The sequence below is a fragment of the Chiloscyllium punctatum genome, chromosome 10 (assembly GCF_047496795.1).
Source record: "Chiloscyllium punctatum isolate Juve2018m chromosome 10, sChiPun1.3, whole genome shotgun sequence".
NCBI classification, from domain to species: domain Eukaryota; kingdom Metazoa; phylum Chordata; class Chondrichthyes; order Orectolobiformes; family Hemiscylliidae; genus Chiloscyllium; species Chiloscyllium punctatum.
In genome coordinates, this window is record NC_092748.1 from 45,837,309 (window position 1) to 45,851,415 (window position 14,107).

The window sequence follows — 14,107 nt, forward strand, 5'->3', positions numbered from 1 at the left end:
AACAGAGGTATGGGCTCAGAATTAGGGCAGGGGAACATTCGTCCAGGTGGGCATAGAAGGGGGTTATGTGGTAGAAGTAGGTGATCTGATGGCCTCAATCTTAATGAAAAAGGCCTCTTTAAACTAACTGTTGGAGATAAGGATCAAAGCGAGGGGTCGGGGTTTATAGTGATATCCTAAATTATGAAAAAAGTTCTGGATTACCGTTGCATTTTAGTTTGGATCTTTGAATAACGACCAGATGGAACTAGAAGCTGATAGCATTTTAAATGGTCCAGCCAGATCCAGTGATGAATGGTTAAATCAGTTATCTCAAGACTGAATCCTTATCATTTCAGGGAGCAAAAATGACAACTGCAGCCAGGATGGGAGAAAGAGAGACTGGATTAACTCAGGACTACAGCATCAAAAGGTGGAGGTGTGGGCGCAGTCAAGCAAATCAGTACCAGCAGAAATGTGGCAAATGGAGAGCCAAGGGCTAAATGGTTTGAATTTTGAAAGCACAGTTCTAATTAAGATGTGGGACAGTGTTATCTTGCAACAGATACAGAAGGTGAAGAATTGGGGAGGCTAAGGGCTGTGGTGGTGAGTGATACAAAGAACTTTATCTGTAATTGATACAATGGAACGAGGAACAGCTCTGAATAATAACTCCTCAAGTATCAAGATAAACTTTCTCACATTTGTTCCTGCTTTCATGGGGTTTCCAAGGTCACAAACTACTATCCGTGTTTGATTTTCTGTCTTGTAAGCACAAGACAATCTTGTAAGACTCTGAAAAACATAGATTATACATGCGTAACTTTTAGCACCAACCATAAGAGAAGAGCATATACTCCCCAATTTATTTCTAAAATCTGCAGTTCTTGCTATATTATACATGGTTATATAATTGCTTAACAGGCTCAGCCTGTTAACCTGGCCACACATCTGTACAAGGCCAGTTCAATAGTAATATAAACTATCCAAATGTTAAATAAGTAAATCTTTAATAATTATGGAAACATATTACTACTTCTGCATTTGAACTATAAACCATTTTGTTTCCAGGAAATTTTATTTCAAGGCCCAACTTTTCTTTTATTGCAGATCAACTAACTGACTGATTCTATGAATTTCCTTGTTAATTATTTTTTATCATGAAAATGTCATCAAGGCACTTAAGTTAATCTAGTTCAGTATTTGCTACCAGTGTCAAATGCCCAGACTTGATGGCCATGTTTCCAACTCTGGCTTTAGTCAGAATCACTGGCAACCTTTAAGCGGCAATTGGATAGGTACATGGATGGGTGCTTAAGCTAGGACAAATGTTCGGCACAACATCGTGGGCCGAAGGGCCTGTTCTGTGCTGTATTGTTCTATGTTCTATGTAAAGCCTCTCATTATTAACTGTCGTCGAGGAAACTTGAAATCCAGGATTTTGACACAGGCCAAGTGAAGGAATGGTGATAATGTACTCAGTTAGGATGGTGGTGTTCCCATGTACCTGCTATCCTTTTCATCAAAATGATGGAGATGTTATCATAATAGTTAACTATAATTTAATGTCATACCAATAACGTTACAATATCCAAGCATTCTAAATAAAATACCGATACTATATGCCTACAACTATATTTATCGATGGAACGATTTGGTTAGCTACACACGTAGGGTGGAACTTATTCCAGGCAATAGGGTTGTCACCCTCTGCTTAGAAAGTTTCTAAGAGCCTTATTTTGCCTTCACTAAGAAAGGTCTGCTCGATTGTCATGTTATTTTCATGTGACACCTCCAGTATTGAACAGTGGCTATAGGATGCTGTCCTGAAGTGGGCATTAATTCTCTATTTACATATTTCAGTTAGAAACTACTCATAAGTCTTCATGCCATAAATGTAATCGAGTGGAGGTGAGAAGAAGCAGATTGCTGATTTAAATGCCCTTACCTAACTTCAAACATACTCCCAGAGGGGGACATTTAATTCCACTTATATTATAAACATATTTCTGCTGAGTTAATCAACATTTCCCTTTTTTTATAATGCCAGAATGCTCTTTTAGGATTATAACATTACCATTTGTGTTATTTCCCTTTTGCATTTAGTCAAATCTGAGACATTGTGCTGGAAGCTTATAATAACATTTCTGTAGGTGTGCCTGCAGTGGGTTATGGTGTGGTATAAATTTTAGTCCTGTGTACCACCACAAGGTTAATAACAAAAGAAACCAAATTGCCTACTTTATTATTGCGAACAACCCCAACATAATCCGCTTGTTGTGGTAACATGATGTACAACTCTGCTTCATAGGCCCCTTCACCTTCATTTTGCGCATTTATATGTAGGGTTAAGGGATTATCATCACCAATGTACAATTGTTTTCGATCCCTAAAGAGGACAGAAGCATCATTTTTAAATTAAGAGCTTCAAGTATTATACTGCATGTTAAAAAAGTGAAACTCGTTTGAAAATTTAATTAAAATAATGTTGTATTAACAAATTAACGGAAAGACGAGTTGCAATCTTTTTGAACATACCCTCTCACAGACAATTTAAGATCAGGTTTGCAGATGTTATCATCACCACAATCCAGTAAAATACGTGCCTGAGAAAGAATAAATTAAACAACTATCACATAATGAACCACAAATAGAGTAGGTACTTTGGTCAAATCACTCTCTGCCCCAGAATACAAATGGACTTAAATTTAGAATAAATGGTAACCAGGAGAAAAATAAAATGTTATTTCCTCCGCTAAAAGAACATAGATGAGCAGAGTTTTTGAAGATCCATATGGAGAGTGATAGCTTTGCATTGTAGCAATCTCCAGGAGATACATACAACATTAAGATGAACGGTGAAACAAATGGTTTTCTTTCAAGTTCCTGCACAGATTATGTTTTGAACAAAACAAAGTCATGCACTGTAAATAAATAGTTTCACGCCACCTGAATAAGTGATTATTCAAAATCTTGCAACTTGCATTAAATAGGATCTCAAACTGGCCAAGATGTACCAGAATGATGAGTAATTTTAAAAGTTGTCATTATGGATCACACAGAGTGCCTGATCTTAGATATATATCAGAGAGAAGATGGGGAGGCATGGACAAAGGCAAATGGAATAGTAATGAGTTGAAACCTGGCATTTGCCTACCAGGACAGGAATATTTAATGGCAGTCAACCAGACTGCTTTTGCACTTCTCCTAAAACCATGTTGTTTGCAGTGATGTATGGGTCAATCAGGTTCCTTACCTGCTTTCATGGCCAGGGAATGGTCCGTGGCCTGAGTATTTGGAGGGCTTTGGGAAAAGGGACAGAGAGAAATAAATTTAAGAAAGGGATTAAAGTTGATTTTAGCAACATTAAGCATTTTAAAGCCATTGGGTCAATACAATTCAGAAAAAAAAATGCGAAAAGAAGATTTGCCAAACATGCAGATGTCGGGGCAAATTCACAGACAGAAGTGTGGTGGTTACTGACCTGCTTGGTGATATTATTTGGGGTAAATTGGTTGAGGATTGGTTGAAGTCCATTCCCATCTGTTGGGGTCTGTACATCCAGGCTATACTCCATATAGATAGCAATTGGAGTCAGTTTATCTCTGAACTCATTCTCATCCTTTAAATTAAAAAATAAATGCTTCATTTATATCTTTCAAACACAAATAAATTCCTACAAGCTAAATGATGAAAGTTATAGCACATTATATGCTTCATGGTAAACCAAGACATTTTAAAATTTTATAACTGCATTAGAAAATGCAGTGTCATCATAAATTGCTCGACATTCCCAGGTTTGTTCGGATGGCAAAAGTACTGATGTTAATAATGACTATCTTTGGGACTACTTAAAATCTAAAAGCAAACAGAAATCAGGATCAAATGTAAAAACCACATCACAAAACGCTGGTGCTGCAGCAGTTTAAAGCAATACAGCAGATCATAAGAAATACTTTCAGTGCATGCTGCAGCAAGTATAGAGCATACCAGACACTTCCCTCTTATAATACAACAGGCCTCTTTTTTTCCCCCCCCAAGTACATTGGTATTTGCAGCTGTTCATATTCAATTAACGTTCTACTGAAGCAGACTTGCATAAAAAATGAAACAGGTTAATGCAAAGTATATTAATTATCAAAAAGAGAAAGAGGAGATAAATTTTGCCTTAGCTTTTAGTGAAAAGTTCACTTATATAAGTTTGTCTTCTAAATAGTGTCTAATTTAGTCACTATCTGGAGGACAAACTGCAACTTTTCAGCACTGGGCTCAAAGGATATCTACAAAATTATATCCTGCAACCTACTGGTTATAGAAAAAAAGCCTGTTAATGAAGGTCCTCATTATTTTGGAATTTCCACATTTTTTAAAAAAACTTCCCTTATTAGCTTTTCCTTGTCTGTAAAGATATATAGTACATTCCAGAATGACTTTTTTTTAGCACACCATCTACCAACACCAGAAAATATTCCAGGGTAATCCATTTCTAAACTTTAGTCTCTCTGGTGAGAGAAGACCTATCCTGAATTTACAGTCAGGACTATTCCCAGCTCTGCAAACCCAACCAAGGAGGAAGTGTCCCAGAGCTTTAGATGTCTGTTCCTGAGTGGAGCAAATTCTCATTAATTGTGATGGGTGGGTTCAGAAGCATTGTGGAGGCTGCTGGGTGCAGATTTTTAGACACAATAGGTCTGCCTTGAGACTCACACTGTATTGAAATTTTGAAAAGAAACAAAGTAGACCTCCCTCCTTCCCCATTACTATCCATACCAAACTATGCCCGCACCCACCTCTATATTTATCCCAATGATCCCGGACTCTCCATGCCATCTTATGACTCTCCACCACATCTGCCCATGGAGCTTTTCAGACCTTATTCCAACTGATTGTGAACCAATGGCAATCCACATCTCCACCCACCATCCTTTATCCTTACTTTTAACATCCCAACTTACCCAGTATCCACTGTGGGCAGACCTAAGCACCCATGCTGTAATCAAATCAAGCTCTTGTGTCTATTGGAGATTTCATTATTTTAAAGAAAACACTTCTCTTGATTAGAAACCCAGTTTACCCATAATAAAAGCAAACATTGGAATTCATAGTCCCATGTCAGAGTTTAAAAACTATTGCAGCTTTCAACCAAATTGTGAATCGAGAGTCATTCTACCTTAATTACCAAAAGTTATTAAATCAGTAAAGCAATACTAATTCTGTAATTAATCTGGCTTACGTGAACAGCGTTAAATAGCACTTTAAAACACTTGAAAAAACATTCTAAGACAGATTTGTTTCTGAAATATTTAAAAGCAGGCGTTTTAAATGCCATGACAGCTTCAATGAGCTTATACACACTTTACAGATATTTAATTATCCCAAAGAGAAGCCAACCTTTCACAAAAAGCATTTAACCTCCTTCCAAAATCTGTCAGGATCATATCCAAAAGGAAACCTTACTTTTCCAAAAGGCTATTCTACCTAGCCAAGCAACTCTGCAAAATGTAGACCTCCTGTTATCAAGTCTAATCTGCACGTTATCTTTCCCACTCATGGTGAACAAAAAGCAAACATGACTGAAGGCAACTGCTGTCTTATATGAGCAGCTGCCCCTGAAACATGAACATGCATCTTGGAACATTACCCCTTTTCCAAACCCCAGCTCCATGAAGATGGTTGACACTATGGTCAGGGGTGTGACTTCTGCATCTATATCTCCAGAGCTATTTTTGGAATGCTGGAGGTTCACCATCATTGTACAAATTAAGGTCATATCTTCCACATGGTGCTTCATCGCATGACATTGCCCAGAATACCAATTCAATAGAAAATAATTCAAACTTGTATGTGACCCAACAACCCTCCAAATTGATATTTAATTACTGGCACTCTTCAAAAAGCTTGTGCTGGATACAACACAACACTCATGTATTATGCCAATAGAGCAGCTACAAGATTATATCCATTAGCCTCCACAATATTAGTCTACTCATGGAGACAATAGCAGACTACTACCGCTTGTCCTTGAGCCACTAATTCAAAGGCAGCTGGGACAAGTGATGGCTACTCACTTGCTGCCTTAGCTGAAAATGGTCTGTACTTTGAGGACAGAAAGGAGAGCAAGAACCTTCTAAATCTTCTATAGGAAAGTCCTTGGACTTGACACATAAATCAGTTTCTCTTTCCATTGATGCTGCTAAAAGTGCTGAGCATAACAGGTGATACAGTAAAGACTTACTCTCAGAAAGGCTTGCAACTCTTCACAAACTTTTCTTCGGCTATTTTCTACTTTCATTTTCTTTTCATAATAAGAAAGAGAACTGTGAAGAAACATAGCTCTCTTGATCGCACCCTTCTGTTTTAGTCTATCCAGCTGTAGTTCCACATTAAAATCTGCAAATGAACAAAACTCAACATTATATTTAAGCATACACTATAGAAAAGAAAATCAACAAATTCAATGGAAGAGTAGCTGAAGTCACTATCATCTATGACCATGACATTTTAAATCTGCATACTGCTTCCCAAATGCAAACAAATTCATAGCACTTACAAGGGTGGAGGATAACTGTGTGCACTGAGAAGGAGTGGCTGGAATATGAAGAACAAAAAATAGTGAAGGGATGGAATTAATATGATCAAGTAGAAGGTCAGATGGTTTTTCTGGTGGCTGTTGAAAACAGGAGGAGATATGAGCATAACGTTAAGGACATTAAAATCAATTATGTGGGGCACAGGGAAATATGCAATTTTACGAGAAGATTCTAATCCAAGTGTTGCCAAGTTTGTGCTAACAAGCACTCAGCCTATATGGTTCTGAACAAATGGTCTTCATGGACAATGGAGACAAGGAGAAGGTGTTCTAGGGGCGAAAGACAAAGGTCAGGAATTCAGCATCTTTGGTGAGGAGATGTTTCAGAAGCAAAAGGGTGGCAGTCTGGAGGTCACAGATTGCATGTTGAAAATGAAGCTCAGTTCGGATTCTGAAGCAGCCAGCCAAATCTTTGTACAGACTTGTAAAAAAAAAATCAAAAACACATCCAGTCTAAAAATTAAAAAGAGGAAAATTGCTGGAAAAACTCAGCATCTGTGGAGAGAAATTAAGAGTTAACCTTTTGGGTCCAGTGACCCTTCCTCAGAACTCCTTTTTTGAAAATCCAAAGTAAAAATGCTCAACATTAAATTCTAACCTGAGCCAAGTTAGCTGGATAGTTGTCTTCGATATAAGGGAAATACAGTGATTTTCAAGGACCAGTGAAAGGAAATATTCTTTGTTTTTTATTGCTATCCAAGAAGCCCTCTTAGTAAGTATTTTGTTTCCTCACCATTGGCCATGCCATTAGTTTCCAAGGCTCCAAGCTCTGCAATACCATGCTTCTACCTTTCTACCTCACTTACTTACTTCAAAGCACTCCTTAAAATGTCTTTTTTTATATGCGCAAGCTTGTCGTCATCGAATCTAACATCTCTTCATGCCAATTCTTGTTGTTCAGAATCAGTTTAAAAATGACGATTTGTTTTCAATTTCTGAAACATTGTAAAAAGTGCATTCACAATTGATTCACCTTCGGGAGGTCCGAGGTAGCAATGATTATATTGGCTAACACTAGATGTCACTATAACGTTCTTACAATTATTTGATCTTGCAACATCAAAAGCATGGAAGCTAGAGACATTTCTGAGTTAAGCAAGACAACTCCAAAGGGACACCAGAAATAATGTTTCAGAGGAGCATCAGGATATGTTTTTTAAAAAGTCCTTTCTACCTGTTTTAAGTAACCTTTTATTTTTACACGAAAAGCTTTAAATGGTTGTGCACAGGATAAATCACTTGGCTTGAATTCCTTTGATCTAACTTATGCTGAAATTGATGACAGCTTCTATTTGAAGGTGTCGAATGCAGGGATCCCTTAAAAACTGAATTTTCCACGTATTTGCTGCATTACCTGAGATTTCAATAGCTATTGCAGCAGTACATAACTTCCCATATTTCTAGCATATCAAAACAAAAGGAAGACATATATATAAAAAAAAGAGATCACGATGTCCATTGAATAGCATCAACAATTCATTAGAAGCCAAATATATCTCATTATCAGTGTGTCATTTTTGAAAAGAAGCTTACAGAAAACGATAAACACAGGCAAGGAGATGACTATCATCCAACAGTATGAGTGGCTGTCCCATGACTACTGACCAAAGAGTTCACACAATTGATTGACACAGAGAATATGACCTGTTCCTAAAAATATGCTATAACGCTAAATGCCAGGCTCAGAGAACAGTATTCAGCATAGGAAGTGCCAGGGAAAGACCACAGAGGGTAGGCCAATTCCACGCTGGAATAACAGCACCAGGCCCAAGTCAGTCAGAGGAACCACAAGCTACACAGGGGCCAAGATTCCACACTGGAGTAACTGCATAGCGCTAAGTCAAATCTGCACTTGAGGATCTGTGCATGGAGCAACAATAGACTTAGGGCAGGGTCATTTTTCCCCAGAGAGCAGCCTTCAGGAAATCCTTACCAGGCAGATGGAAGACAGTGCATAAGGAAAGGAGGAAGATGAAGGGAAGACTTCCTTATCACCTTGGCTAGAGAGCAAGATGCTGCCCCCACCACTTTAACAAACCATCTGTGGGGGTATCCTATATGTCTTTGCGTATCAGTGAACCATGCCCAAGTGTCACAGTTGGATACTCTATCTAATTAACTGATATATCATAAACTGCTGCTTCTTTACAAACTTAATAATCGATCAGAAATTTGCAATAAATCATCAACTGCCTATCTGTATTAACAAACTCCTAAAACAACAAACAGATGCCTGCAATCAGTACCTGATTCTGCAAGGATTGTTGAGATGATCTGCTGCCACTAATTCTTTTTGGAATATAAGTCTAAGGGGCTAATTAGTATTAAGTGGTGAAGGATTAACCACTAAAATGTTTTCAGCAGGAGAGGCACATAGCTGAGTAATAAGAAGGAGGTTATTACACAATTGTAAAATAATAGGTTACATTAGCTTCAAACTGATCACATTAATGCTAGGTAAGAGATGATACTGGACTGAATTTCCCATTTTTAGGCAAAGTGCATTTCAAGTGAGATTCAGTGTCCAGTCCAGCAAGGCCCATGGTAACTTTTCTCACAGAAACTTCCACACAAAATTTCATTAAATGAGCAACTGGTCTCTTTGGTGCACATCTCATGTAATGGTATGGCAGCAGAAGCAAAGACACTCACCACTGACAAGATCTTCTAACAATCCCGAAATGGACACTTATCCAAGATATGGGCAAGTTCAGCCCTAGATCTATGTCACATAGCTGTAGAATGTAAAACCAACTGACTACAAACTAGAACTGACTAGCTCCTCCCAAAGATTATTACTTATATGGTGGGAAAAACTATGCCAAAGTTCTGGGGTAATTCTTTCAGGCCAGCTGCATTATTGAACACTTTCCACATTGACTTTGCTGCTGGCAACTTAGATTTCTGGAGAACCTCGTTAGTGTGCATGAAAATCGTGAAGAGCATGGAAATGTCAGCCCAGACAAGAAAGTAGGGCCTAACAAAAGTTTTAAACATGCTACTTCATGAAGTAGCAACTTAAATTTTTTTCTATAATTGGCAAGTTAATGGTTGAACTATCCAACAAATGTAGACTTAGCACTGGGTCTGTTCCTTGTTATATTAATTAACTGCTAAATAGTATCTTTGTTCCATTAATCTGGCTTATTTCCACATAGACTAACATTATTACCTAGCAAAAAGCTCTTCATCACTTCAGAAATTTTCAACTGAACTAGCTTCTATAGGTCTTCGGAGAGTGAATTATAGATTTCCACTACCCTTTGGGCGACAAAGTGCTTCCTGAATTTGCCTCTTAATGACCTCATTCTAATTTTAAGGTTATGGCCTTTTGTTCTGGAATCATCTGCCAGAGAAAATAAATTCTGTCCCCTATAACATCCTCAAATCAACTGTAACACGTCAATTAGTTCACCCCTTAATCTGATATACTCATGGGAAAAGAATCATTTATACCTATTATACTTAGCAGACTTAATGAAATGCAATGGTAGCTGCATTTCTGTTACATTTAAAAGAGAAGTTAATGCTGTACCAAAGCAATTAAAAATATAGAAAACACAACGCAGGCCTCAGTAAAGGGAAAGCAATAAATGACAAATCTCTGCAAATATCAAGAATTGCAGAACTGCATATGGAACAGCCTTTGAGTCCTCGTGTCAATATTGTTGGATTTAATTTTGCAATCCTTACAAGTATTAGCAAACATGGGAAACTCATCTCCTGTGATAGATAATGCAGCTATGTTCAAAAGCTAAATGAATTTTCAGTAGAACTGATTTGAAAGGCACCACTCAATATATATGGGTCAGCAGACAAATCTGCCATTGAAAAGCATCAAATGGCCAGGAAAACTCATTCACAAGAGCAAGCAATCACAGAAAAGTCACTCTGTAAATAGAATGGATGGAAATGGTGAAAAATTGCTCCGCCAAACATAGACTGGTTCGCTCAAGCAGCGATCAGTTAGGTAGCTAAGTGGTCGCAGTGAGGGACTTATTGGGGAAGCTTTTAGCCAAAATGGAAAATGGGATGTGAGTCCTTTCACCGAGGCTGGGATGGAGATGGACCTTTAGCCGACGCCAGGAAGTGAGGGGGCATTTTGATGGGGTGGCCTTATGCAGAGACTGGATCTGGGGGTTCCATCTGCAAGAGTGCTTTGGGAGAGGAGGAGGAGGAGGCTACACAGGATGTGTGGAATGACAAGATGTCTACAGGAGAGTGTGGGGTTAAGATGGAGGCTACGGGGGGCAAAGTAAGGGGTGAGGGGAGAAGGAGGCTACAAGTTTACAAGTGGGGAGAGGGACGCTACAACACAAAAAGAAGAAATTTTGAGCTATGGGGGATACATTAATAATAAATTTTAAATCAATGACGTGCTGAATTCCTTGCCTGGTCTTCTGACACAAATTCAAGAGCTGCCTTACTTGGGGGTTGTAGATGGTGTGTGAGGGGAAGATTTGCAGAAGAAATGTGGATCATACTATCTTGAACAGTGTCAATTATGAAATTTAAATCTGAAATGGAGATCTGAGATATAGTAAATTAGGCAATAACTGCATGCATTATTTCCAATCTTGCAAATATGTGATGGAAACACTACATCTGCAGCTCGCCACTTACCGCAAAAGATGATTATGGTGATAGATTTTTGCATGCACAAGTGTGTGTTGGTTATTTTGAAAACAAATTGTTAACTTATGCCTGTTGTTTTGGATCAGCTTAAAATGTGTGGTATCTAGCAGATTAATTATTTCTTTATATGTTATAGTCTTAAGTTTGATGGATTGTTGATGTGTATTGAGGACCTTTGAGTTTAGTTATTCTAAATCAACATCTGTGTATATGCCAACACAAATGCAAAAGGTATTGCTACTACGTGACTGCACCACTGAATAAGTGATTTTGAGAGACTTAAGAAGTAGCTCCCAAAAACCAAAATGTAGCCCTCAAGAAAATTTCCTGAGGAGCCCTCAAAAATATATATTTTAAGCATTATTCAGAGAAGTGAAATTGATTGAGAAAACATGCATGACTTTGGCATAAAAATCAAACAGTTATGTCAAAGTTTAATACGATTGCATGTTTTCCTTACTTTACAGAATAGGGATTCAACACCATATATAAATGTTTAAAGTTCTTGGTATGTAATCTGCCAGCATTAAGCTTATTTTGATTACACAGAGCTGGATTTGCAATACATCACTGATACATGCATGTGTAGAATGAACAAAATCAAATTCTTATTGGTAAATAACATGAGTCACTCCATCAAATGGTGATTAAATGGTCATCACTTTGCCAGTCATAAAGTGCTCGATTTAATTCTTAAAACATAGCCATAGCAAAACATTCATTGGCATGTATTTCGCCAACCAGGTCAAATGAAAGTTTGATTAATAGTTTAATCTTATTATTCTCGGTTTCAACTAAATGGTTCTATTTGGTTCAACTTATGTTCTGGCACACTTAATCAACTACAGGTTTAGCACCATGCTGTCATGTTTTAGCTTCTATTTCATTAACTCCTGAAAGATCGCACAACCATTACATTTATTGTCATTCACAACATAAAGACAGACTATAGTTTTAATTTAAATTATAATAAACTACACAGTTTGACAAGATCAAACTCACCCAGGAAATCTGTGGCTCTGGCTCCAAATGCACTTAAGCAGAACTTAACTGTAAAACTGATGAAGAGAGAAGAGGCTATCAGCAACTGTGACAAGCCAATAATTTGAAACTATTTTTAAATTAAAAATGAAGGTCAATTGCAACAACAACTGCAAATGCAGAAATATTTCTGAAGATGAAATTCAGCCATAGGACTGTAACACTATGGTTAGTATGATGTTCCCTAACTGTGGTGCAAAACAACTTTGAGTTCTGAAGGACTTACAACTGCATCATTAAACAGTCTCATTTCCTAAAACACTATTGATCTGCAATTCAAACGAATACAGGAAATCATTCTTCAAGATATAGCTCATTTTAACCTCTGAATATATTTAGAATTCAGACCATTAATTTTGATGGAATTCTCTCAAGGTCGATTCACCTGAAATTCAGAATTACTTTCATTTGCAGAGCATACAAATACAACAGTATTTTTACATGGCTCCTTTGTTAGCATTTTTGACAGAGCCAACACAGCAGATTGCTATATTACTAATGTCTTCAATAAGCAACTTATCAACATTTCAGAAATGTTTTTTTGCATTTTAATTACATAATCGATTTTTTGCACTGAAAATGAAGGTATTATTGCTGAGAACCGGAAAGCTTTACACTTAACGCACCCTACAGGGAAAAATCCAACACTGGAGGATCAAGGCTCCTTGAACATTGTCATCCAAATCCATAGCCTCCACAAAATAGAAAGACTAGGAAAGCAGATGCATCGAAACATCACCAGTTGCTGTTCCCAGCCAAACCACAATTGGAATTGTATCTCCATTTCTTTGCTATTGCTAACTTAAGATCTTGGCAGTCACAACAGTAGTGCATGCACTCATGAGTTTCAGCAGTGCAAGAAGGCAGCTCACCATCGTCTTCTCAAAGAGAATTAGGAATAGACAATAAATGCTAGCCGAACTAGCGACAGCCACATCCCATGAAAGAAATACAAAACTCTGCATTAGGGGAGTATTCTCCCAATTATTCAAAGCTAGATCTGCCTCTCTAGTAAAGTCAATTGTAGGAAGATCAGGCAGGCTATATGACCACCAAGATAAATGTCACAAAAGGTTCAAAAGAAACACTGAAAGTTTATCAGCATGGTGAGTTATGAATAGGAAAAACTGAGTGTTTTCTGATGCCCCTTACTGTGTAAGAGAGAGGAAAAATGATCTTCTATTGATGTGGCACCTTGGTATATCCTCAAGGCATCCCTAACAGCTTCAAAACAATGGATTATATCTGAAGTGCAGAAAGCTAAGTAACATAAGCAAATGAGGCAGCCAGGAGTTCATCTGATTTTGGTTAATGGAAATATGTTTTCTTAAACTAAGAAAAGTTTATGCAATTACTATTTCATGTTATTCATGCCTGGCAATCGAGCCTAAGTAAAGTTTCCAATTTGTCTAGAAGCTTATGGTATATTATTAATTAACTGGCTTACATCACTATACAGTCAAAGTTGTCTTTAAATAAAATAATAGATAGGTTAGATAAAATATCTTGTATTTCACAGATTCCACTTACTTGGTCATCGAATAGCAGACTAAGAAAAATAAATCAGTAATTCAAGGTTCAGTACGTCACCCATAACACAGAATCAAACTCACCAAGAGACCATGACACCTTCTCTCAGTGTACAGCTTTTGTTTTCCGGATTCAAAATTGATGGGTTGACTTCTAATGAAGCATTCACATGTATTACAGGCCTGGCTCTAAAAGGTTTAAAACAGGAGGAAAAAACAATCTTTAACAGTAGCTTAATGTAGATATTCTGAACTAATTTTATTTTCTACAGAGGTACAGACTTATCACAACATATCACTTCAGACATTTTCTCAGCTCAATATATTGTGTTAT

At 37.5% G+C, this 14,107-nt stretch overlaps 1 protein-coding gene across 1 annotated transcript in view; it reads right to left on the minus strand.

Annotated features, from left to right (window-relative positions):
- Positions 1-14,107, minus strand: part of itgav (integrin, alpha V) — a 129,787-nt gene that overhangs the window by 34,618 nt on the left and 81,062 nt on the right. Inside the window, exons 15-21 of the mRNA XM_072579051.1 lie at positions 13,858-13,962; positions 12,206-12,261; positions 6,215-6,369; positions 3,464-3,601; positions 2,518-2,585; positions 2,221-2,368; positions 682-774 (exon numbers count right to left, since the gene is read on the minus strand). Of these exons, the coding sequence (XP_072435152.1) occupies positions 682-774; positions 2,221-2,368; positions 2,518-2,585; positions 3,464-3,601; positions 6,215-6,369; positions 12,206-12,261; positions 13,858-13,962 (763 nt within the window). The remainder of the gene's footprint in view (positions 1-681; positions 775-2,220; positions 2,369-2,517; positions 2,586-3,463; positions 3,602-6,214; positions 6,370-12,205; positions 12,262-13,857; positions 13,963-14,107) is intronic.